Source organism: Pelophylax lessonae (assembly GCF_965119305.1).
Source record: "Pelophylax lessonae genome assembly, chromosome: 1".
Taxonomy (NCBI): Eukaryota; Metazoa; Chordata; class Amphibia; order Anura; family Ranidae; genus Pelophylax; species Pelophylax lessonae.
In genome coordinates, this window is record NC_138768.1 from 511,245,287 (window position 1) to 511,271,956 (window position 26,670).

Here is a 26,670-nt window from a genome sequence, read left to right on the forward strand (position 1 = left end):
TATGGTGTGAATGTACAGTGTGTGTGTGTGTACTGTGTGAGTGTATGTATGGTGGGAATGCACAGTGTGTGTGTGTCCTCTCCAGCATGGATCCTTGCTGTAGAAGAGAAGACGTGCGTTGTAGTGGAGGTGTGCAGTGTAGTGGGATATCCAGGATGGCATAGCTGTGGATGGAGGAAAGGATCTCTCTATGACAGCTGTGTGTGTTGCAACTTTGTATAGCACAGACCTGTTCGGTGTCACTGCCGCCTGCTGCACGATGGTCGCTTCCTCCTCCGGCTCCCTGCTGACAAAGATCATGTCCCCAGACCTCCCCCAGGGCCCGCCTCCTGATCACTGAACTCCTGCCGCCTCTTTCTGAGGTGTGCTGTCCGCGGCGCTGCCTGCGTCACTGGCAAGAGCCAGTGCAATGTCACCCGAGCTGACTGGCTGCCCCCCTCCCCCACGCTACGCCACTGTCTGAAGGTGAGCAACCTCCCTCCCTCCAGCCAGTGTTAATTTTGGCAGCAAATTTCAATTTAGTTTTAGTCTTAGTCTTAGGACTAAAATGGCATTTTAGTTTTAGTCCCATTTTAATCTTCTGCAAGTGTTTTAGTTTTAGTTGTATTTAGTCGACTAAAACTCCAGTACATTTTAGTCGACTATAACTCATTTTAGTCATCTATAATCGAATGGGTGTAGTTCAATTGTAATTTGTAATGCATTATTTAAGCATTTCTCTACAATTTCCAAACTCATTATATACTACTGCTGGTCCTGGAGTGAAAAATCTAATATTATTTATGGTATTGAGCTTTGAGCATGCACCAGTGTTAATTTTGGCAGCAAATTTCGATTTAGTTTTAGTTAGTCTTTTGACTAAAATGCCATCTTAGTTTTAGTCGTATTTTAGTCTTAAGACTAAAATGCCATTTTAGTTTTAGTCGTATTTTAGTCATCTGAATTGTTTTAGTTTTAGTCGTATTTTAGTCGACTAAAATTGTGTTAATTTAGTCTACGAAAACGTTTTAGTCGACGAAATTAACACTGCCTCCAGCTTCACCTTCTGTCTAACATTCCTCTGTTTTCCGCTCCTCTGTCCTTTTCAGTTCAGGTTAGGCTGTACATTGCACCACCTTTTGGATTTTGGCGGGCCTAGTGGGTGCCCCGTAGTTTTGGAGAACCTCTCTGGGACCCCTTGGTCCTGATGGTAATCATTAACAATTATTTTTACTGCTCTTGTGTTAGCTCTTATTTTTTCTGTTTACGTGTCCCCTTATTTTTGCCCTTCTTGTGAGAGAATACCTGTTTCAGCCTCAATGCTAGCCCCTTCGTGGGCAGAACTTTTGCATGTTAATCACTTGTTAAAACCGAACATAAACTATTGAAACCGAATAACATTTTTTAGGTATATTTTATATGATTGGTGCCTAAAAAGTCCATAAAGAAAAAGGGATTGTATACCAGCGCTATGGAGTTTTCATGTGTACTGAATCAGGCTTAAATGGTGGTGTAAGCTGCCTCCAACCTACCTCTGAGGTAGTAAAATAGAAAAAGTTGCAAAAATGTTGGAACCGGCGCTACCACTTTAAATCGTGCATGTGCAAAATAGAAAAGTGCATATAGTGCTAAAAGTGCACGCAATAAGATATAATATAAAATAAAATATAAAATAATATAATATAAAGTGCTACGTGCTGTTTATGGGCTGTGCTTAGTGTACCATACTGTAAACATCATATGTTATACATATAAAGTGCCGAGTGCTGATAATGCCAAAAACCACGTGTAGTGATTAAAGAACCAAATAAACAAGCAAAGTATGGCGTCGGTAGATGACCCACCAAAACACCGCTGCTTACCACACTCTTTCGGCCGATGCCTCGACACTTCTCGGTCACTACAATAAAGGATAAGCCTCCATTGCGTAGCATATGTTATGTCAACCGAATTAACGTAGCATCCACTCACAGTTAGGGAGTTCACTGTCAGCTTGAGAGGTGTTCGCCGGCGACGCAATGGAGGCTTATCCTTTATTTTAGTGACCGAGAAGTGTCGTATATCTTATTGCGTGCACTTTTAGCACTATATGCACTTTTCTATTTTGCACATGCACGATTTAAAGTGGTAGCACCGGTTCCAACATTTTTGCAACTTTTTCCTAAAAAGTCCATGTCCTGATTAATCTAAATTTCTGTTCTCTTTTTATTAGAAAATTCTGAAGGAAAATGTCTAGCTACCAGGCCTTGAGTTGAAAAATATGTAGCCAGGTCACAAAGAATGATAATGGTCCTGGATATAGAAGCAAGTCAAAAGCAGAGTGAAAGTTCACAAATCGCGTAAATTATAAACCAGACCTCAGTGAGAGAAGTAAACGCAAAAGAGCTTTATGTGCCTGAAGAACTGCAGGCAGGGTTGCCAACCTACCAGATTGAAATTTACTGGCACAACACCCACAATTTACTGGCACAGCCAAGTTTTTACTGGCATTTCCAAAAGTTGCAAAATTACAGTTTTAAGTGCAAATTTCGGTATTTAGGCTACAAACTAGTACAACATGCAATTAGCCATGTGATTTAAGGTAGATAATAGGGCAAAAAACATAATTACTATATCAAAAATAAAATAAGAAATAAGTAGCTCAGGGAACGGACTTAGGAGGGAAGAAACTAGAATGGGGGCGTCACACATATGAAACTGGGTCTCGCAGTGACAGCAGTGTGCAGCAGCACGACACGACACGTCCCCTCCTGACAGTGACAGTCTCTCATGATGCCATGTGGTCCATTCAGTTCAGTCCAAACAGCACTGACTGTCCGGCTTCCGGCTTGCCTTGCTGCTGTCTCGCAGACCCCTTGGCTCCCTTGCACCATGACATCACACGACATGCTTAGGCACCACCTCCACCAGACCTGCCCCCCCCCCTGCCAGTGCCACCCAAACACACTGTAGCAGGCACTTGGATGGTCTTGGCCGAGTGTCATTTACGGACAGGAGAAAAGGGCCCTTTTTTACTGGGTGCCAGTAAAAATACTGATGGTTGGCAACACTGCCTGCAGGTGATACCCAGTTAAAAGCATTTTTTTTTTTCTTTTATCTGGGAATTATGTACGTTGTCACCAGCCACTAGAAGGGGCAAAACCTAAGTTCAGCCAAAATGTTTATTTTAATTTGGCTACACCAGAAAAGAACATCTGTTGGGTTTTTACTGCCATATGTGTTCCTATTAATTAGAATTTCCACTTATTTCCTGTCAAGACAGGAAATGATGAAAAACGTCACCAACACACCACAAAACATATTTTCTACAGAGTCAGAACTTCTAATAATGTTTTCATTGCTGTCTATACTCACACCTCCCATTTTGTGTACAGGCATCATAAAGACAGAAAGTGAGGTAATATATATGTAATGGGTCACAGAAATGTTGAACAATTACATTTCATTATAAAAGTCACATAAAACAATGTTGGTGTCACAGTTTGTTGTTAAGGCATATTTTACTGTGGCTGAAAAAGATCTAAGATTGAATGTCAAAAACAATTAAATATAGAGAGCACCAGAAAAAGAGGTAGCCTTCCTTTTCACATTCCCATATCCAATACAAAAAAGGAGTAGAAAATATTTTTGAGAAACAAGTCAAGTCAGGTGCGATGGTGGAGTACAAAAAAAAAAGTGTACAATTGACAAACTACACACCCTGCACCAATCCTCCTTTGTGGATTTGTATGGAATTGGCTTTTAATATTTTTGGTTAATTATACATTTACTAGATAGTCTAATTTAGAGTGCCAATATACTACTGGGACATAAGCAAAGCATAAAAAAAAACAACTTTACACTCACCGCGCTGAGCTTCCTGAATAACTTCTTGTCCAGTTACTGAAAATATAGAGTGCGCAACAGCTGTGGAAGACAAGTCATGTACACAAAATGGAATTATTGACACAGTAAACGGAATGTTAACATTAAAACATAACTGCTGATGATGAGGTTAAACAGAGTTTAATTTGAGAAAATTGAAAGTTAAAGACATATTATTATTATAGTCTATTTACTAACCACTTGCCGACCAGTCACTGGGACTTTACTTCGGCAAAGTGGCTCGATTCCGTCCAGCGACGTAGACCTACGTCGCTGGACTCCTCCCCTTGTGGGCGGCATTGCGCCCCGCCGGAGGCTCGCTCTCGCTGTTTTCAGTCACAGCGGGAGTTGGGCCAGGGGAGGAGCGGCGGTGATCACCGCCGCTCTTCCCCGATCGTCGATGGAATCGAGTTTGGAAACAAAGCGGGCGGATCTCCTAAGTGACAAACAGTGACAGATTGCAGGGTTCAGCCTAGCTGAACATGCGATCTGTCCCTGTGTCACTCAGTCACCTCCCCCCACACATGTCAGTAAGCACCAGGCATACATTAACCCCTCCCTCTCCAATAAAATTAACCCCTTCCCTGCCAGTGTCATTTTTACAGTAACAGTGCATATTTATAGCACTGATTACTGTAGAAATGTCACTGGTACCCCCAAAAGTGTCAAATGTTAGTCAAGGGTCCAAACTGTCCGCCGCAAAGTCGCAGTCCGGCAAAAAAAAAAATCGCTGATCGCCGCCAAAACACCAAAAATGACAGAAATCTTTCCCTTAGTTAGTAAACGCAATAACTTTTGCGCAAACCAATCAAAATACGCTTATTGTGATTTTTTTTACCAAACATAGGTAGCAGAAAACAAATTGGCCAAAAATTAAAAAAATTTAGATTTTTAAATTTTTTTGGGGGGAAATTTCATATAAAAAAATGTGAAAAATATTGTTATTTTTTCAAAATTTACGCTCTTTTTTTGTTTATAGCGCAAAAAGTAAAAATCGCACAGGTGATCAAATACCACCAAAAGAAAGCTCTATTTGTGGGAAAAAAAGGACGTAAATTTCGTTTGGGTACGGCATCGCACGACCACGCAATTGTCAGTTAAATTCGCAAAGTGCCGAATCGCAAAAAGTGTCCTGGACGTAAGACAGCAAAATCCTCCGGTGGTAAAGTGGTTAATGTTCGCACACAAGATTCACGCATTTTTCCCATCTGGATGTATTGTCAATAGGGTTGAGCGGACACCTAGATGTCCGTGTTCGACGGGTTCGGCCGAACTTTAAAAAAAAGTCCGGGTCCGTGTCCCGGACTTTTACCGAACTTTTCCCGGACTCCCGAACCCCATTGAAGTCAATGGGGACCCGAACTTTAAGGCACTAAAATGGCTCTAAAACACCAATGGAAAGGGCTAGAGTGCTGCAAATGGCAGCAAAACGTAGTTAAGAGCATGGCAAGTGCTCTGCAAACAAATGTGGATAGGGAAATAACTTAAAACAACAAAAAAAAACAGAAAAATAAAACAATGTTCTTCATCTCTGAAGGACGAGGCCCATATGGAGTAGGAGGGAGGTTGAGGTGGTGGTGGATGTGGCGGTGTCATAGGCGTGCGCACAGGGTGTGCCGGGTGTACCTGGGCACACCCTAATCACCTAGGGCACATAGCATTATCGCTCTGTTTGCCAGTGAGGAGATGGGAAAGATCTCCCTCGGACCTGCTCTGCTCTATTTCTCTTTGCCAGCAGGGAGAGTAATGTATCGGGGCCATGTACATGTAGGCAAACACATGCATGTGTATTTCAACTTTGGGGTGCACACCCTAATGCAATAGGCTGCGCACACCTATGGGCGGTGTAGGTGGAAGCGGCGGTGGAGGAGGACCAGGGCCGGATTAAGAGCATCATGGTCTTGGTGCTGAGGATTTTGAAGGGCCTTAAGGGCCGTGCCTTGGCATGCACCCAGAGGAGGAAGGGTGCAGCCATGCATGCCTAATTCAACATGGGATGCTGTCTCTGAAGCCCATAAACACATCCATGCATCGGCAACTGTGCCTCCTTGTCAGGCCTTCGCGCTGTGTGGGGAGGTTCTGAGGGTGCTGCCTGGGGAAGCGAGCATATAAGCCAGACTTCTGTGTTTACAAGTGACAGAAGAGCGGTCACAGTGAATATGGCCAACCCGGGGCCTATATAAAAGGTAGGGGCCTGGAGCTGCAGCTCCAATAGCCCCTACGTTAATCTGGCCCTGAGGAGGAGGACGAGGTAGCCAACACTGCTTCTTTTCACAAATTTTAAATGAGGTACACCCCAAAAGAGTGAGAAAGAGCAAAAATGGAACAATGGGTGGGTAAGGTCGGTATCCATTGCTATTCTGCACAAGGTACGGAAAAGTCCCGTGGGATCCATGCCTGGTTCATTTTAATGAACGTGAGCTTGTCCACATTGTCTCTGGACAGGCGGCTGCGCTTGTCTGTTATAACGCCCCCAGCCGTGCTAAATACCCGTTCAGATAATACACTGGCTGCAGGGCACGCCAGCACCTCCAAGGCGTAAAGGGCAAGCTCAGGCCATGTGCCCAATTTGGAGACCCAGAAGTTGAAGGGGCAGACCCCTCATTCACTACATGTAGGCGTGTGCACACATACTGCTCCACCATGTTGGTAAAATGCTGCCTCCTGCTAAGACGTTCCATCTGAGCTGCTGGTGCTGCTGTTTGTTGTGGCGTGCTGACAAAGCTTTTCCACATTTCGGCCATGCTAACCCTGCCTTCTGAGGTGCTGGCGGTGCCCTGGTTGCGTTGGCGACCTCCTCCTCCTCCTCCTCCTCTGCCTTGTGCTTCCACTGTGGCCCCGCTGTCAGATGGGAATGCCAGCAGCATCGCATCTACCAGCGTGCGCTTGTACTCGCGCATCTTGCGATCGCGCTCCAGTGAGTGAATTAAGGACGGTACGTTGTCCTTGTAACGGGGATCCAGCAGCGTGGCCACCCAGTAATCAGCACAAGTTAGAATGTGGGCAACTCGGCGGTCGTTGTGGAGACACTGCAGCATGTAATCGCTCATGTGTGCCAGGCTGCCCAGAGGCGACGAAAGGCTGTCCTCTGTGGGAGGTGTATCGTCCGTGTCCTCTGTATCCCCCCAGCCACGCACCAGTGATGGCCATGAGCTGGCCTGGGTGCCACCCTGCTGTGAACATGGTTCCATCTCCTCCTCCAGCTCCTCCTCCAGCTCCTCCTCCTCCTCATCCTCCAGAACTGTGCCCCTGCTGGACAATTGTGTCCCTGGCATTTGTGTGTGCAGGAACCCACCCTCGGAGCCCCTTGCGAATGACTGCCCTGAAAGCCTTTGAAATGTTACCTCTTCATCCTCCTCCTCCTCCTCCTCATCCTGTGCCACATCCTCTTCCATCATCGCCCGAATTGTTTTTTCAAGGAGGCATAGAATTGGGATAGTTAAGCTGAGAACGGCGTCATTGCCACTGGCCATGTTGGTGGAGTACTCAAAACAGCGTAACAAGGCACACAGGTCTCGCATGGAGGCCCAGTTATTGGTGGTGAAGTGGTGCTGTTCCGCAGAGCGACTCGCGCGTGCGTGCTGCAGCTGAAACTCCACTATGGCCTGCTGCTGCTCGCACAGTCTTTGCAGCATGTGCAAGGTGGAGTTCCACCTTGTGGGCACGTCACATATGAGGCGGTGAGCGGGAAGGCCGAAGTTACGCTGCAGCGCTGCCAGGCGAGCAGCAGCAGGGTGAGAACGCCGAAAGTGCGCACAGACGGCCCGCACTTTCTGCAGCAGCTCTGACATATCGGGGTAGTTTTTAAGGAACCTCTGCACCACCAAATTCAGCACATGCGCCAGGCAAGGGATGTGCGTCAAACCGGCTAGGCCCAGAGCTGCTATGAGATTTCGCCCATTATCGCACACCACCAGGCCGGGCTTGAGGCTCGCTGGCAGCAACCACTCATTTGTCTGCTGTTCCATGCTCCTCCACAACTCCTGCGCGGTGTGTGGTTTGTCCCCCAAACAGGCAAGTTGTAAAACTGCCTGCTGTCGTTTAGCCCTGGCCGTGCTGAAGTTGGTGGTGAAGGTATTACGCTGTCCGGATGAGGAGGCGGTAGAGGATGAGGTAGTGGAGTAGGATGAGTTAGGAACAGGAGGCAAACTGAAGCGCCCTGCAATCCTCGGTGGTGGAAGGACATGCGCCAAATTGCTATCCGCCTCAGGCCCATCCGCCACTGCATTTACCCAGTGTGCCGTTAGGGAGATATAACACCCCTGACCGTGCTTACTGGTCCACGTATCGGTAGTTAGGTGGACCTTGGCACAGATGGCGTTGCGCAGTGCACACCTGATTTTTTCCCCCACTTGGTTGTGCAGGGAAGGGATGGCTTGCCTGGAAAAGTAGTGGCGGCTGGGCACGACGTACTGTGGGACAGCCACCGACATAAGCTTTTTAAAACTGGGCGTCTCCACCAGACGGAATGACAGCATTTCAAAGGCCAATAATTGTGAAATGCTGGCATTCAGGGCCAGGAATCGCGGGTGGGTAGGGGGGTACTTCCTCTTCCTCTCAAGTGTTTGGGAGATGGAAAGCTGAACACTTCCCCGGGACATTGTGGAGATGGTTGTTGGTGACCCAGGTGGTGGTGTTGCTGACAGATCGTCTGTTTGCGGGGTGGCAGGTGCCGGTATGACTACAGAGGTGGCTGGAGCGGCCGAGACTGCAGCAGAAGAGGAAGCAGGATGAGCCAGAGACTTTTCTTGGTTTTGAAGGTGTGTACTCCACTGCAGCTCGTGCTTTGCACTTAGATGCCTGATCATGCAGGTTGTGCTCAGGTTGAGAAGGTTTATGCCTCGCTTCAGGCTCTGATTGCACAGGGTGCAAACCACTCGTGTCCTGTCATCAGCACATTTTCTAAAGAACTTCCACGCTAGAGAACTCTTTTGAGCTGACTTTGGTGCGCTCGTTCCCTTGCTGCATTGGGCAGTAGCAGGCGTAGTGTCTAGGGCACGGCCGCTCCGCTTCTGCACCCTGCTCCCTCTTCTGCTGTGCTGGTGGCTCTGTGCGACCACCGCCTCTTCCTCCAAAATACTCAGGTCACCTGCATGACCTTCATTCCATGTGGGGTCGAGGACCTCATCATCCTCCACATCATCTTCCACCCAGTCTTCACCCCTGCCCTCCCTGTCGGTCTCCACAATGCTGAACGCCGCAGCAGTTGGCACCTGCGTTTCGTCATCATCGGAGACGTGCTGTGATGGTCCTTCCATGTACTTATCTTGAGAAATAAGTGGTTGGGCATCGCTGCACTCAATCTCTTCCACTTCTGGGGCAGGGCTAGGTGGATGGCCCTGGGAAACCCTGCTGACAGAGTCCTCAAAAAGAATAAGAGACTGCTGTATGGCTTGGGGCTCAGACTGCTTGCCTGATTTGCAAGGGGGTGAGGTGAAAGACGGTTGGACATTGGCTGCAGGTGCCAACTCTGACCTTTCTGCAGTAGACTGGGTGGGAGACAATGTGAAGGAACTGGAGGCACTGTCAGCAGCAAACCAATCTACTATCGCCTCTCTGTGTTCTGGCCTCATCACTTCTAGAGGCGTATGATGCCCTACCAAATACTGCTGCAGGTTTTGTCGCCTACTCACACTTGAGGAAGGTGTTTCACTTGTGCGTGTAGCTGGCACAGTTCGACCACGTCCTCTCCTTGCAACAGGAGCTCTAGCAGCAGCACCACGACCCCGGCCACGGCCCCTATTTGACGCTCTCCTCATATTTCTGAAATTTAAGATCTTGCCCTAGAAAGGTCTTTATTGAATAGCAGAACAAAAGAACAACAGTATCGCACGGGTGTATCTCACAGTCAAATATGCAAACTATGCCGCAATTTAATGTTTTTTACACCAAAAGGGTGTGTATTGAATAGCGGAATAGGATAAAAAACTGTGTATCTCACACGTACAAACACAGACTAGGCCCGATTAAATTTTTTCCTACCCTAAAGGGAGGATGAGGAAGAGGAGTATGGAACAGGCAGCACCCTCAAATCTTCAGAAGTATGAGATGAACCTCAAAAACTTGGAAAGGTGGATCTCACACGTACCGACACAGACTATTCCGCAATTTAATTGATCCCCAAAGGTTTTTATTGAATAGCGGATTGGGAAATATGATCAAAAAAAGTGTATGTATCTCACACGTACAGAAGCACACTAGGCCCCAATTACTATTGTTTGTACACCTAAAAGGATGGATGAGGAGGAGGAGGAGTATGGAACAGGCAGCACCCTCAAAGCTTCAGAAGTATGAGATGAACCCCAAAAACTTGGAAAGGTGGATCTCACACGTACCGACACAGACTATTCCGCAATTTAATTGATCCCCAAAGGTTTTTATTGAATAGCGGAATAGGAAATATGATCAAAAAAAGTGTATGTATCTCACACGTACAGAAGCACACTAGGCCCCAATTACTATTGTTTGTACACCTAAAAGGATGGAGGAGGAGGAGGAGGAGTATGGAACAGGCAGCACTCTCAAAGCTTCAGAAGTATGAGATGAACCCCAAAAACTTGGAAAGGTGGATCTCACACGTACCGACACAGACTATTCCGCAATTTAATTGATCCCCAAAGGTTTTTATTGAATAGCGGAATAGGAAATATGATCAAAAAAAGTGTATGTATCTCACACGTACAGAAGCACACTAGGCCCCAATTACTATTGTTTTTACACCTAAAAGGATGGAGGAGGAGGAGGAGGAGTATGGAACAGGCAGCACCCTCAAAGCTTCAGAAGTATGAGATGAACCCCAAAAACTTGGAAAGGTGGATCTCACACGTACCGACACAGACTATTCCGCAATTTAATTGATCCCCAAAGGTTTTTATTGAATAGCGGAATAGGAAATATGATCAAAAAAAGTGTATGTATCTCACGCGTACAGAAGCACACTAGGCCCCAATTACTATTGTTTGTACACCTAAAAGGATGGAGGAGGAGGAGTATGGAACAGGCAGCACCCTCAAAGCTTCAGAAGTATGAGATGAACCCCAAAAACTTGGAAAGGTGGATCTCACACGTACCGACACAGACTATTCCGCAATTTAATTGATCCCCAAAGGTTTTTATTGAATAGCGGAATAGGAAATATGATCAAAAAAAGTGTATGTATCTCACACGTACAGAAGCACACTAGGCCCCAATTACTATTGTTTGTACACCTAAAAGGATGGATGAGGAGGAGGAGGAGTATGGAACAGGCAGCACCCTGAAAGCTTCAGAAGTATGAGATGAACCCCAAAAACTTGGAAAGGTGGATCTCACACGTACCGACACAGACTATTCCGCAATTTAATTGATCCCCAAAGGTTTTTATTGAATAGCGGAATAGGAAATATGATCAAAAAAAGTGTATGTATCTCACACGTACAGAAGCACACTAGGCCCCAATTACTATTGTTTGTACACCTAAAAGGATGGAGGAGGAGGAGGAGGAGTATGGAACAGGCAGCACCCTCAAAGCTTCAGAAGTATGAGATGAACCCCAAAAACTTGGAAAGGTGGATCTCACACATACCGACACAGACTATTCCGCAATTTAATTGATCCCCAAAGGTTTTTATTGAATAGCGGAATAGGAAATATGATCAAAAAAAGTGTATGTATCTCACACGTACAGAAGCACACTAGGCCCCAATTACTATTGTTTGTACACCTAAAAGGATGGAGGAGGAGGAGGAGGAGTATGGAACAGGCAGCACCCTCAAAGCTTCAGAAGTATGAGATGAACCCCAAAAACTTGGAAAGGTGGATCTCACACGTACCGACACAGACTATTCCGCAATTTAATTGATCCCCAAAGGTTTTTATTGAATAGCGGAATAGGAAATATGATCAAAAAAGTGTATGTATCTCACACGTACAGAAGCACACTAGGCCCCAATTACTATTGTTTGTACACCTAAAAGGATGGAGGAGGAGGAGGAGTATGGAACAGGCAGCACCCTCAAAGCTTCAGAAGTATGAGATGAACCCCAAAAACTTGGAAAGGTGGATCTCACATGTACCGACACGGACTATTCCGCAATTTAATTGATCCCCAAAGGTTTTTATTGAATAGCGGAATAGGAAATATGATCAAAAAAAGTGTATGTATCTCACACGTACAGAAGCACACTAGGCCCCAATTACTATTGTTTGTACACCTAAAAGGATGGAGGAGGAGGAGTATGGAACAGGCAGCACCCTCAAAGCTTCAGAAGTATGAGATGAACCCCAAAAACCTGGAAAGGTGGATCTCACACGTACCGACACAGACTATCCCGCAATTTAATTGATCCCCAAAGGTTTTTATTGAATAGCGGAATAGGAAATATGATCAAATAAAAGTGTATGTTTTTCACACGTACAGAAGCACACTAGGCCCCAATTACTATTGTTTGTACCCCTAAAAGGATGGATGAGGAGGAGGAGGATGAAACAGGCAGCACCCTCAAATCTTCAGAAGTATGAGATTGTGTTCACTGTACCCCACAAAGATTGTGTTCACTGCACCCCAAAAGGATTGTCTTCACTGCACCCCACGAAGATTGTGTTCACTGTAATCCACAAAGATTGTGTTCACTGTACCCCCCAAAGATTTTGTTCACTGCACCCCACAAAGATTGTGTTCACTGTACCCCACAAAGATTTTGTTCACTGCACCCCACAAGGATTGTCTTCACTGCACCCCACAAGGATTGTCTTCACTGCACCCCACAAAGATTGTGTTCACTGTACCCCACAAAGATTGTGTTCACTGCACCCCAAAAGGATTGTCTTCACTGCACCCCACAAAGATTGTGTTCACTGTACCCCACAAGGATTGTCTTCACTGCACCCCACAAGGATTGTCTTCACTGCACCCCACAAAGATTGTGTTCACTGTACCCCACAAAGATTGTGTTCACTGCACCACAAAAGGATTGTCTTTACTGCACCCCACAAAGATTGTGTTCACTGTACCCCACAAAGATTGTGTTCACTGTACCCCACAAAGATTTTGTTCACTGCACCCCACAAAGATTGTGTTCACTGTACCCCACAAAGATTGTGTTCACTGCACCCCAAAAGGATTGTCTTCACTGCACCCCACAAAGATTTTGTTCACTGTACCCCACAAAGATTTTGTTCACTGCACCCCACAAAGATTGTGTTCACTGTACCCCACAAAGATTGTGTTCACTGTACCCCACAAAGATTTTGATCACTGCACCCCACAAGGATTGTCTTCACTGCACCCCACAAGGATTGTCTTCACTGCACCCCACAAAGATTGTGTTCACTGTACCCCACAAAGATTGTGTTCACTGCACCCCAAAAGGATTGTCTTCACTGCACCCCACAAAGATTGTGTTCACTGTAATCCACAAAGATTGTGTTCACTGTACCCCACAAAGATTTTGTTCACTGCACCCCACAAGGATTGTCTTCACTGCACCCCACAAGGATTGTCTTCACTGCACCCCACAAAGATTGTGTTCACTGTACCCCACAAAGATTGTGTTCACTGCACCCCAAAAGGATTTTCTTCACTGTACCCCACAAAGATTGTGTTCACTGTACCCCACAAAGATTGTGTTCACTGCACCACAAAAGGATTGTCTTCACTGCACCCCACAAAGATTGTGTTCACTGTACCCCACAAAGATTGTGTTCACTGTACCCCACAAAGATTGTGTTCACTGTACCCCACAAAGATTTTGTTCACTGCACCCCACAAAGATTTTGTTCACTGTACCCCACAAAGATTGTGTTCACTGTACCCCACAAAGATTTTGTTCACTGCACCCCACAAAGATTGTGTTCACTGCACCCCAAAAGGATTGTCTTCACTGCACCCCACAAAGATTGTGTTCACTGTACCCCACAAGGATTGTCTTCACTGCACCCCACAAAGATTGTGTTCACTGTACCCCACAAAGATTGTGTTCACTGTACCCCCCAAAGATTTTGTTCACTGCACCCCACAAGGATTGTCTTCACTGCACCCCACAAGGATTGTCTTCACTGCACCCCACAATGATTGTGTTCACTGTACCCCACAAAGATTGTGTTCACTGTACCCCACAAAAATTGTGTTCACTGTACCCCCCAAAGATTTTGTTCACTGCACCCCACAAGGATTGTCTTCACTGCACCCCACAAGGATTGTCTTCACTGCACCCCACAAAGATTGTGTTCACTGTACCCCACAAAGATTTTGTTCACTGTACCCCACAAAGATTGTGTTCACTGTACCCCACAAAGATTTTGTTCACTGCACCCCACAAAGATTGTGTTCACTGCACACCAAAAGGATTGTCTTCACTGCACCCCACAAAGATTGTGTTCACTGTACCCCACAAGGATTGTCTTCACTGCACCCCACAAAGATTGTGTTCACTGTACCCCACAAAGATTGTGTTCACTGTACCCCCCCCCCCCAAAGATTTTGTTCACTGCACCCCACAAGGATTGTCTTCACTGCACCCCACAAGGATTGTCTTCACTGCACCCCACAAAGATTGTGTTCACTGTACCCCACAAAGATTTTGTTCACTGCACCCCACAAGGATTGTCTTCACTGCACCCCACAAGGATTGTCTTCACTGCACCCCACAAAGATTGTGTTCACTGTACCCCACAAAGATTTTGTTCACTGTACCCCACAAAGATTGTGTTCACTGTACCCCACAAAGATTTTGTTCACTGCACCCCACAAAGATTGTGTTCACTGCACCCCAAAAGGATTGTCTTCACTGCACCCCACAAAGATTGTGTTCACTGTACCCCACAAGGATTGTCTTCACTGCACCCCACAAAGATTGTGTTCACTGTACCCCACAAAGATTGTGTTCACTGTACCCCCCAAAGATTTTGTTCACTGCACCCCACAAGGATTGTCTTCACTGCACCCCACAAGGATTGTCTTCACTGCACCCCACAAAGATTGTGTTCACTGTACCCCACAAAGATTGTGTTCACTGTACCCCACAAATATTTTGTTCACTGCACCCCACAAAGATTGTGTTCACTGCACCCCAAAAGGATTGTCTTCACTGCACCCCACAAAGATTGTGTTCACTGTACCCCACAAGGATTGTCTTCACTGCACCCCACAAGGATTGTCTTCACTGCACCCCACAAAGATTGTGTTCACTGTACCCCACAAAGATTGTGTTCACTTTACCCCCCAAAGATTTTGTTCACTGCACCCCACAAGGATTGTCTTCACTGCACCCCACAAGGATTGTCTTCACTGCACCCCACAAAGATTGTGTTCACTGTACCCCACAAAGATTGTGTTCACTGTACCCCACAAAGATTTTGTTCACTGTACCCCACAAAGATTGTGTTCACTGCACCCCAAAAGGATTGTCTTCACTGCACCCCACAAAGATTGTGTTCACTGTACCCCACAAAGATTGTGTTCACTGTACCCCCCAAAGATTTTGTTCACTGCACCCCACAAGGATTGTCTTCACTGCACTCCACATGGATTGTCTTCACTGCACCCCACAAAGATTGTGTTCACTGTACCCCACAAAGATTGTGTTCACTGTACCCCACAAAGATTTTGTTCACTGCACCCCACAAAGATTGTGTTCACTGCACCCCAAAAGGATTGTCTTCACTGCACCCCACAAAGATTGTGTTCACTGTACCCCACAAGGATTGTCTTCACTGCACCCCACAAGGATTGTCTTCATTGCACCCCACAAAGATTGTGTTCACTGTACCCCACAAAGATTGTGTTCACTGCACCCCAAAAGGATTGTCTTCACTGCACCCCACAAAGATTGTGTTCACTGTACCCCACAAAGATTGTGTTCACTGTACCCCCCAAAGATTTTGTTCACTGCACCCCACAAGGATTGTCTTCACTGCACCCCACAAAGATTGTGTTCACTGTACCCCACAAAGATTGTGTTCACTGTACCCCCCAAAGATTTTGTTCACTGCACCCCACAAGGATTGTCTTCACTGCACCCCACAAGGATTGTCTTCACTGCACCCCACAAAGATTGTGTTCACTGTACCCCACAAAGATTTTGTTCACTGTACCCCACAAAGATTGAGTTCACTGTACCCCACAAAGATTTTGTTCACTGCACCCCACAAAGATTGTGTTCACTGCACCCCAAAAGGATTGTCTTCACTGCACCCCACAAAGATTGTGTTCACTGTACCCCACAAGGATTGTCTTCACTGCACCCCACAAGGATTGTCTTCACTGCACCCCACAAAGATTGTGTTCACTGTACCCCACAAAGATTTTGTTCACTGCACCCCAAAAGGATTGTGTTCACTGCACCCCAAAAAGATTGTGTTCACTGCAGCCCACACACAGAAAAATGGATGTGGATCACTGACACCTGCCTATCTCCTATCCCACACCACACAGCAATATCGATTGTAGTTTGTAGAACACACTGACCCTATAATTCAGCAGACTCTATCCCTAAAATGCCTACAACTCGCCCTGCCTAAACACTCCGACCTGACCCTAAATTCTATCCGGACACCAATTCGTTTTCCCTGCCTGTCTTTCCCTAATCAGCAGCCAGCACGTATGTGTGCTCTGTCCCTGAGCTAAGCAGCAGAATGACGCCGCTGCGGCTGCCTCGAACTTATAAAGACTTGGTCACATGCTTCAGACGGCCAATCACAGCTACTCATACATTTGCAGGCATGGCTGGGATAGCTTAAGGCACACCAGTTAAACGATTGTTGATTGGCTGTTGAAAGCCCGCCATGAAAAGAGCGCCAAAACATGCAAAACCCGGAAATAAAACGACCGAACACGGATTTTTTACCCGAACATACAGTAAAGTGTCCGTGTCCGTGTTCGGGTAACAAAAATCCAATTATTCGGTATGAACACGAATAATACAGTCCGTGTTCGCTCAACACTAATTGTCAATAAATAACAAGGTAAAAAAAAAATTATTTTGAAAAAAAAATAAAAATGTTATATATATATATAATTATCTCTCTATAGCTATATATTTTTTTTTTTTTCACAAAAAGATGCTTTATTGAAAATTCAACACAAGTTACAATTAGCAGTACATTCGTACTAACATGAAATTTGCATATGTATCAAATATTGAACAAACCAAGACAAAATAAGATTAAAGGATACAATGCCTACAGAATCTATGTAAAATTTAGTCAGGTAAAGTTTGTATCACAATATTATGCAACAGATACACGGATACAACGTAATGCAGCAAGAAGAAGGATCAAATCTGAAGGTATCCAAGTTTCAACTGTATGGTATGCTTTTAAGGTGTAACCATGTGGGAGGTAATAGAAAAATGGCATGGAACAAAGCAGGATATGACAGATGAACCTCCAGGCCTGGTCGGAAGGAGTGGATCCGACAAGGTCACGGAGGGAGATAGTAGGAAACAAAAAGAAAGAAAGGATGAAAGTAAGGCAGAATGAAGGAAATGCGACAAAGACAAGGGGAAGAAAAGGTATGGGGAGTAGGCGTGGGGGGGAGGGATAGTGGAGAGTGTGTAGGATGTATATTCATGCAAAAGGACCATTCCAGGAAGTTATCCCATGGGTATAGTTCTTGATATAGAACGCATGGTAAGGTTATTTAAGAGACTAGTGCTAGGTACTCAGGTGACACTGTAAAAAGTGTCCAGGGTGACCACATTTTACGGAACTTTTCGGTTCAGTCTGTTTTCATTACCAGTGTCTTTTCCATTTCATAAATTTGGCTTATTTTAAATAACCAATCTCTGATTTGCGGGGGGTTGATGGAGTTCCAGTTGAGTGGAATCAGGCATTTTGCCGCATTTAGCAGGTGTCTGGCAAGGGAGATTTTATATTTGCGGTATGGCAAGGGATTGATGTGAAGGAGGAAGGTTGGGATATCGAAATCTAGATCAAGTCCGGAGATATGCTTCAACCAAGAAGCAACTGCTTTCCAGAATTGCTCTATCTTAGGACATGTCCACCAAATGTGGATAAAGTTTCCTCGTGTCGCCCCACATCTCCAGCACTTATCTGAAACGCTCGGGAACCAGTATTTCAATTTGTCTGGTGTGTTGTACCATTGAGTCCAAATTTTAAAAGCATTTTCTTGTAGCTTAGTGCTTATAGAGCATTTATACGCGAATATACATGACCATCTCCACTGAGCAGCTGTAAATGATTTACCCAAACTTTCTTCCCATTTATTTTTAAAAGGATCTGAAGAATCTGTTGGGGTAAGAGTTAAGCCATTTGTATGCTATGGAAGTCACCTTCCTCATTGGCGTGCGGAGTGAGCAGCATTTCTCAAATTCCGTAGGCGCCCTAAAAAATAAGTTTTTGTCTTTGTTATTCTGGAGGAAGTCATGCAACTGCACGTAGTTCCAAAATGTCAAGCGATGTCTAGGAGAGCAAATTTTGTAAATTTTGGAAGCTAAGTATTTTGCCCTTTGAGAAGCAATGAGCAGCTGTCAGGGAAATCGACTTACCGCCAGCCAATTCCTGCAGAGATCTATTCTGTACCCCAGGTGGGAAATCAGGATTGTTATATAGAGGTACGATTGGGCTCGGGGAAGATGAAAGTCCAAATTTAACCATTGATTTTTGGAAAATTGTAAGGGTGGTATAAATCAAGGGATGTTGTTTGATCTCAGTCGATAGGGAGCGAGTGTTTGTCCATAAAAGGTGATGAGTATCGCAGAGGGACCAGTGCTTCTCGATGTTAACCCAATCTTTGGTTTCCGCATGACAAAACCAGTCTATGATTCTGGTTAGATGGGTCGCCACATAATATTTATAAAAGTTCGGGATTCCCATGCCGCCGCTCTCTCTGTTTCTCTGTAAGTAAGAAAGGTTTATTCTTGGGTGCTTGCCAGCCCAAATAAAACTACGCTGAAGGGAGGTGAGACTGTGGAAAAATGAGGCAGGAATGTGGATCGGCAGGGTATGGAACAGGTAAATCAATCTGGGTAATATTGTCATTTTTACAATAGCCGCCCTACCGAACAATGAGAACCTGCCCCTGTCCCATTTTTTGAGATCGCTCGAAATTTTCCGCAGCATCTATATATATCTCTCTATATACTGTATATATATCTATCTATATATCTATATCTCTATCTATCTATATATATATATATATATATATATATATATATATATATATATATATATATATATATATATATATACACATATCTCCAAAACAGGTGTGGTGATCAGCACCTCTGCAATCTTGCTGTGCAGGGCCACCCCACAGGCCACATATAAAGAAAGTTCAAACAGGATTGCTGCACATAAAGTGTATTCAATCCAAAAATAACGAAAAAATACAAACTTTTTAAAAGGTAACCATTTTGAGATAGCATACAGTGTGTATGTAGAATAGATAGATAGATAGATAGATAGATAGATAGATAGATAGATAGATAGATAGATAGATAGATAGATAGATAGATAGATAGATAGATAGATAGATAGATAGATAGATAGATAGATAGATAGATAGATAGATAGATAGATAGATAGATAGATAGATAGATAGATAGATAGATAGATAGATAGATAGATAGATCGATCAGTTAACAACATAAAAAGTAAATGATCAGAAGAGAAATCCAAATCAAATCAATATTTGGTGTGACCACCTTTTGCCTTCAAAAAAGCATAAATTCTTCTAGGAACACTTGCACACAGTTTTTGAAGGAACTCAGCACGTAGGTTGTTCCAAACATCTTGGAGAACTAACCACAGATCTTCTGTGGATGTAGACTGCCTCGAATCCTTCTGTCTCTTCATGTAATCTCAGACAGACTTGATTATGTAGAGATCAGGGCTCTGTGGGGGCCAAACCATAATTTCTGGTCCTTATTTAAGCTGAAGATAGTTCTTAATGATGTTGGCCGTATGTTTGGGGTCGTTGTCCTGCTGCAAAATAAATTTGGGGCCAATCGCACACCTCCCTGATTGTATGGCATGATGGGTAAGTATCTGTCTGTAATTTTCAGCAGGACACCATTGATTCTGACCAAATCTCCAACTTCATTTGCAGAAATGCCACCTCACACACTGCCATTTTTCTGCACCCCATTTCATATGTTTTTGTGCCTAGTTGAGTCACTTAGCCTTGTTTCCACATTTGAGGTATGGCTTTTCTGACCGCAATTCTTTCATGAAGACCTCTTCTGGCCAGGCTTCTCTGAAAAGTAGATGGATGTACCTGGGTCCCATTTGTTTTCACCAGTTTTGTGTTGATGGCACTGCTGGACATCTTCTGTTGTCAAATGGAGATAAGCATAATGTGTCGTTCACCTGCTGCATTAAAGAGGACGTTTCCTCTGTACCTTGTACCTATAGGTAAGCCTATGATAAGGCTTAACTATAGGTACTGTAAATATCTCCTAAACATGCACCGTTTAGGAGATATTTACTTTGTGTGCAGCCAGTGACATCACTGGCTCATGCGCAGGCGGCCGTTCCTTCAGAGCCCTGTGTCGTGAACAGCAGCTCCCGTGCGCATGCACGGGAGTGACATCATTGTGGCTCCGGCAAATCAGATGGCCAGAGGACGCAAACCCAGAAGGAAGATGGATGAACATGCCAGAGGTGAGCGGACACCACTGCGGGGGCTTCATTCTAAGGTAAGTATTTCATAATGAGCTAGTATGTAATGCATACTAGCTCATTATGCCTTTGTCTTTCAGGTTTTTTTTTTTTGGAAGTTTACAACCTCTTTAAGTTTCCTTGGCCGACCATGGCATCTGTGGTCCTCAACGATGCCCGTTTTTGTGGTTCTTTAAAAGAGCTTAAACAGCACATCGTGAAACCCCGGTCTGCTTTGAAATCTTTGCCAAGGAGATACCATGCTGATGCAGTATAGCTACCTTGTGTCTTGTAGCCCTACGTCGGTTCGTGCAGGAGGGCTGACTGCCGCAGTATATCTGCGGCAGACGGTCCAGAAGCGGTTAAGATAGTGACTGTAGGGACCCAGATGTAAGAGAGGGTGACTCTGGGGACCCTGGCATAAGGGAGGGGAATGACTCTGGGGACCCTGATGTTAGGGAGGACTCTGGGGACCCTGATGTTAGGGAGGACTCTGGGAACCATAATGTAAGGAGGATGACTCTGGGAACCCTGATGCAAGGAGGGTGACTCTGGGGACCCTGATGTAAGAGGGGCTCTAGTGATGCTGATGCTAGGTAGGATGACTCTTTGGACCCTGACATAAGGGCGGTAACTCTGGGGACCCTGATGTAATGGGGAGGACTCTGATGTAGAGGGGGGACAATGTGATAATTTTTTGTGTGCAGGAAAGCATATGTGATGGAAATGTTAAAACGTGCAAAAATGATACTTCGTTCTGGGGTTTGTGTATCTGAGACTGTCACTTGTGACATAGTGAGTAGGAGTATTTTGTGGGTACAACTGTGGTATATGTGTGCACTATATACTACTAGGCACCGATTCTGTTAATCACCCCCTTCTAAGTCCCTCCCATTGTTAGACAAAATCTTTCCTCTGCATCATTTACTATTGACCTCTGAACTCTGCCTCACTTTTTACTGACCTTTGAACTCTGTCATACTTACTACTTGCCCCTGTCCTCAGCCCTGCTGACCCTGTACATCGCCCTACAATCTAATGGCCTCTGTATATTGCAATAAAAACTGGTGGCCCTGTCCTCTGCCCAGCTGACCCCCTGTACACTGCCTTGCTGACCTCCCATCTTCTGACCTCCCAAAATTTTTTAGGATCGACACCTGGCTTCACCTACTGTGCCTCTGCTTACTGTTTTCTGAATTGAAAAAAAACTGCCTCTGTTGCTAAAAACTTCCTACTATGAGCTGTAGTATCTAGAAGAGAGAAAAGAGTGAGACACAATTGAAGGAGGATTTGGCTCAGTCAGGGAAGGTAAAGGAAGGGGTTTGCATATTTTATAAGATTTATGCGTTTATGCATCACATAGGAACTGAATTTGGTGCTTGTTCAACTGCTTGCGGACCGCCCCACGCACATACTGTGGCAGGGTGGGGCGCTCTGTGCCAGATCACATACAGAACCTAGTACATGATCGGACACTTCCGGGTGTGGGGCATGAGCGCCCCCTGACAGCGACCCGCTACCACTGTGTCCAATCACAGCGGGTCCAGCGGTCGAGATGTCTGCCAGAACCCTCTGATTGTTTTATGTAAACAAGGCAGTCTGCTGTTCTGTGAGAGGGGAATGTACTAATCCTGTGTTTTTGCTAAGCAGAAACACTGATCTTTACCTTTCCCCAGTCAAAGCACCTTCCCCACAGTTAGTAAGCACTCCCCAGGAACACATTTAACCCTTTGATCGCCCCTGATGTTAACCACTTCCCTGCCAGTGTCATTAGGACAGTGACCGAGCATATTTTTTAGCACTGATTGCCTCCATTACTAGTAAAAATAAAACATATCCCATTGTTTGTAGACATGATAACTTTTGTGCAAACCACTCACTATACGCCTATTGGAATTTTTTCTTTTTTACCAAAAATGTGTAGCAGAATACATATTGGCCTAAATTTATGAAGAAATTAGATTTTTTACATTTTTTTTTTTATTGGGTATGTTTTAAAGCAAAAAGTAACAAATACAGTTCTATTCAAAATTATTCAACCCCCATTGAAATTGATTGTTTTGGCCAGTTTGACATTGATTTTGATCATTCAGTCATCCTGCTTAGTGCTTACAATTAAATCAAAAAGGCACGTGTAGGTCAGACAAATATAACATAACATTTATAATGAAATAACCACAAATGTCTTTTCTGTGCTCACATCATTATCAGTTTTATTCAACCCCCAAGTGGCATTCAATCTTAGTACTTAGTACAACATCCTTTTACAGTTATAACAGCTTTTAAACGTGAAGCATAGCTTGACACAAGGGTCTTGCAGCGATCTATGGGTATCTTCACCCATTCGTCATGGGCAAAAGCCTCCAGTTCTGTCACATTCTTAGGCTTGTGCACTGCAACTGCTTTCTTTAAGTCCCACCAGAGGTTCTCAATCAGATTTAAGTCTGGTGACTGTGATGGCCACTCCAAAATGTTCCAGCCTTTAATCTGCAACCATGCTCTAGTGGACTTGGAGGTATGCTTGGGATCATTGTCCTGTTGAAAGGTCCAACGTCTCCCAAGCCTCAGGTTTGTGACAGACTGCATCACATTGTCATCCAATATCTCCTGGTACTGAAGAGAATTCATGGTACCTTGCACACGCTGAAGCTTTCCTGTACCTGCAGAAGCAAAACAGCCCCAAAGCATGATTGACCCCCCGCCATGCTTCACAGTAGGCAAGGTGTTCTTTTCTTCATATGCCTTGTTCTTCCTCCTCCAAACATAGCGTTGATCCATGGGCCCAAACAGTTCTAATTTTGTTTCATCAGTCCACAGAACACGATCCCAAAACTTCTGTGGTTTGTCCACATGACTTTTGGCATACTGCAGTCAAATCTTCCTATTCTTTGGAGACAGCAAGGGGGTGCGCCTGGGAGTTCTGGCATGTAGGCCTTCATTACGCAGTGTGCGCCGTATTGTCTGAGCAGAAACTTCAGTACCCACATCTGACAAATCTTTTCTCAGTTCCTCAGCAGTCACACGGGGACTTTTCTCCACTTTACGCTTCAGGTAGTGCACAGCAGTCTAAGTCAGCATCTTCTTTCTGCCATGACCAGGTAGCGTTTCAACAGTGCCCTTTGCCTTGAATTTGCAAATGATGCTTCCTATGGTGTCTCTTGGTATGTTTAACATCTTTGCAATCTTCTTATAGCCATTGCCCTTCCTGTGAAGAGTAATCACCTCTTCTCTTGTCTTCCTGGACCATTCTCTTGACTTCACCAAGTTTATAACCACACCAGTAAATGTCTAGAAGGAGCTGAGTATCACAGTCATTTTAAAGCTGCCTAATTGGTGCTTATTAGGCTTTATTGCTGCTCCCTGACATCCACAGGTGTTTTCAATACCTGATTGAAAACACTTCAATGAACCTCTGTTCTTCAGAGTGGTAGTCTTTAAGGGGTTGAATAATTGTGTCAATGAAGAATTCACAAAAGAAACATTTTCTACTGTATTACAAAACCAATTGATGTCATTTTAGTTGCATACGGTTCTTTAAGAAGGCCTTGTAGGATTTCATTCTGAATACAATTACAAATGTACACTAAATTCCCTAAAACCCTTTACAGCATTGGGGGTTGAATAATTTTGAATACAACTGTATTGTTTTTTCTTTTTCAAAATGGTCGGTCTTTTTTTGTTAATAGCGAAAAAAAATAAAAACCGGTGATCAAGTACTGCCAAAAGAAACCTCTATTTATGGAAAAAAAAAAAAGGGACAAACATTTTATTTGGGTACAAAAATCGCACAACCGCACAACTGCCCGTTAAATGAGCACAGTGCTATATCGCAAAAAGTGGTCTGGTCATGAAGGGGGGTAAATCTTTTTCTGAGCTGAAGTGATTAAACTGTCTTACATAAATGTCATACACGCTGTACTTTAAAGAGAACATGTACAAAAACACTACTAACTGTTAAACTATTATTAAACATTGCACAACATGACATCATAATATGGAGAGATGATATGTACTCACTTCCTTCATTCCACTGTTTAAAGTTGGTGGAGTTAACAATGGCATTTGAAGTCTCTTTCAGAATGTCATCATAAACCACAGTTACTGACAGATTTCCTATTTGCCTTTGCACGCTATCTCCGAGTTGGGTTCTGGGAAAAGGTACTGCAAAAACATGCACATGTAAATACAGAAAAGTAGAAACTAACAAAAAATATAACATTTTTACTTCAGATGGGCAGATATTTATGCAAGAATGATATTATCTGCTACAGTCATTCCAGCATTGGGACCCGCCACATTTCTCAGATGACACTGAGAGGACTTGTATGTACAGTATGTCCTTATTCTCTTTCATATTGTTCAATTTGACTTGAAAATCTCATCAAAAAGCACATGTAACTCACTAGAGAGAACACACAGGTGTATATAGCCCAAGTATCACAAGGTATGTTTAAATCTGGCCACTTTTTAACAGACCACTGAAGCATTTTTTTTTTTTCTATTTTATACATAGATGTTTTTACATAGACGCATTTTTTTTTGTATTACATCTTAATTTTAGAAATGTGTTTGTCGTTTGAGCTTCAGCTTTTCAGGTCTGTAAGCAGGATTTATTTTTCCATCAAAGCAGGTAAGGTTAGCCTGGAAAGCATATAGGGTCACCTGCTTGCTGGGAATAATAAATCTAATATGTTTATACTGTATGTAGTAAAAAAGCTTAGAGGTCCTCCTGCTGTCTGAAAATAGTAAATATAATATGTTCATAGTCTCTTACCTCTCCCTTTCTTTCCTTCTAGGCTTATTATCTGCTTATATATTTACTAAAGCCAGTTTTCATTTTCACACACCCATATCAGACTATTAGCTGTTACTATTGAACACCTAGGCCTATGAAATGGTGGATTATTGATCCTTATCCTTGTACTTTTGGGCGGATCATTTTTTATACATTGCCCTACCCACTATTGCAGGCCATCATCTTGGACTGGAGACATGGCTTGACGAAGAAACCTGAATGTTTGTTTATTTCTAATGTGCTTCTTTTCAAAATGTCAAACCTTCCTTATGTACAAATGTCTTAGTTGTATGCTGGAATTTTCTCTACCTCCTCTTTTTTTATGTTGAATCTGTTTTATTAGGTTTCAAACAGTACATAGAAGAAACATGAGAGTATTAGTCTATTTCATTGGATGTATAAGTAAACCTTAATACCATAGTAATAAGAAACCAAACATCATTATAAAATAAAAGGACTCTAAGGCATGGTAAAGTGAGTATATTAAAGAACAAAAAAAAATGTGTATGGAAAAATTAGTGCCATAGACCACTATTAATGTAATGTTAAAGATCATATCAAATTTGTCATGAGTATATATTGGCACTACAAGTACTAAATCCAAAGTAATAAAACATAAAAATAAGAGACCCAGGAGAAAAATGGAGGGTAGAAAAAGCAAAGTGGAAACGGAAGAAAGGGAGAGAGAAGAAAATGTAAAGAGAAAAAAGAGAAGTGGGAAAGGGACAAAGGGAGATTTAAGTACAAGAAAGGAAGGGAAAGGCCACCTATACATGGGAGGTCCCAGGGGAAGCACTATCAAATGTATCAGCTACAAAAGCTTCAAAAGCAGAGGAAAACCGGAAGTTTAACCACACAGTCCATATAAATGTATGGGTTTCACTCTTATCAGTGTCTCAGGCCATCATACGTTCTAGGTGTTCAATCTTGTCCATTTCACAAGCCCAATCCACTAGAAAGGAATTGTCTGCTGGTGCCAAAATCTAGCGATAACAGAATGGGCAGCCGTAAGAAAGTGGCGAATTAAGCTTGTTTTTATTTGTTTATAGGAGCCCCAGCAACATGGAAAGTATGGTTATGCGAAGTTCGTTTTGGAATTTGTCCCCTACAAGGTTTATCATATAGGTGTAGTATTTTATCCCAAAAAGGGATAACGAGCAGGCATGTGACCCATATATGTGTCATGGTGCAGAGAGCCTGTAAACATCTCCAGCAAGTATCTGGTACAGCAGGTTCAATTTTATGCAGAATAGTAGGACAGCGATACCACCACCACCACATTTCGGTAATTCCTACCTTGGGCATGGGATGATTTAGACAGCTTAAAAGAAAGTGCCAGTGTTTTACTCCATTCTATATCATCAGTGGATACATTTAGTTCCTCTTCCCAATTGGAAAGGAAAGGGGGTGAAGCTGGATAGGAGGCCTGTAAT

General features: G+C 43.9%; 1 protein-coding gene across 1 annotated transcript in view; it reads right to left on the bottom strand.

Moving 5' to 3' along the window:
• The window catches only part of LOC309560148 (protein mono-ADP-ribosyltransferase PARP14-like), a 78,750-nt gene that overhangs the window by 22,044 nt on the left and 30,036 nt on the right, over nucleotides 1-26,670 (bottom strand). The window contains exons 5-6 of the mRNA XM_082263710.1: nucleotides 24,460-24,603; nucleotides 3,826-3,885 (exon numbers count right to left, since the gene is read on the bottom strand). Coding sequence (XP_082119836.1) covers nucleotides 3,826-3,885; nucleotides 24,460-24,603 — 204 coding nt within the window. The remainder of the gene's footprint in view (nucleotides 1-3,825; nucleotides 3,886-24,459; nucleotides 24,604-26,670) is intronic.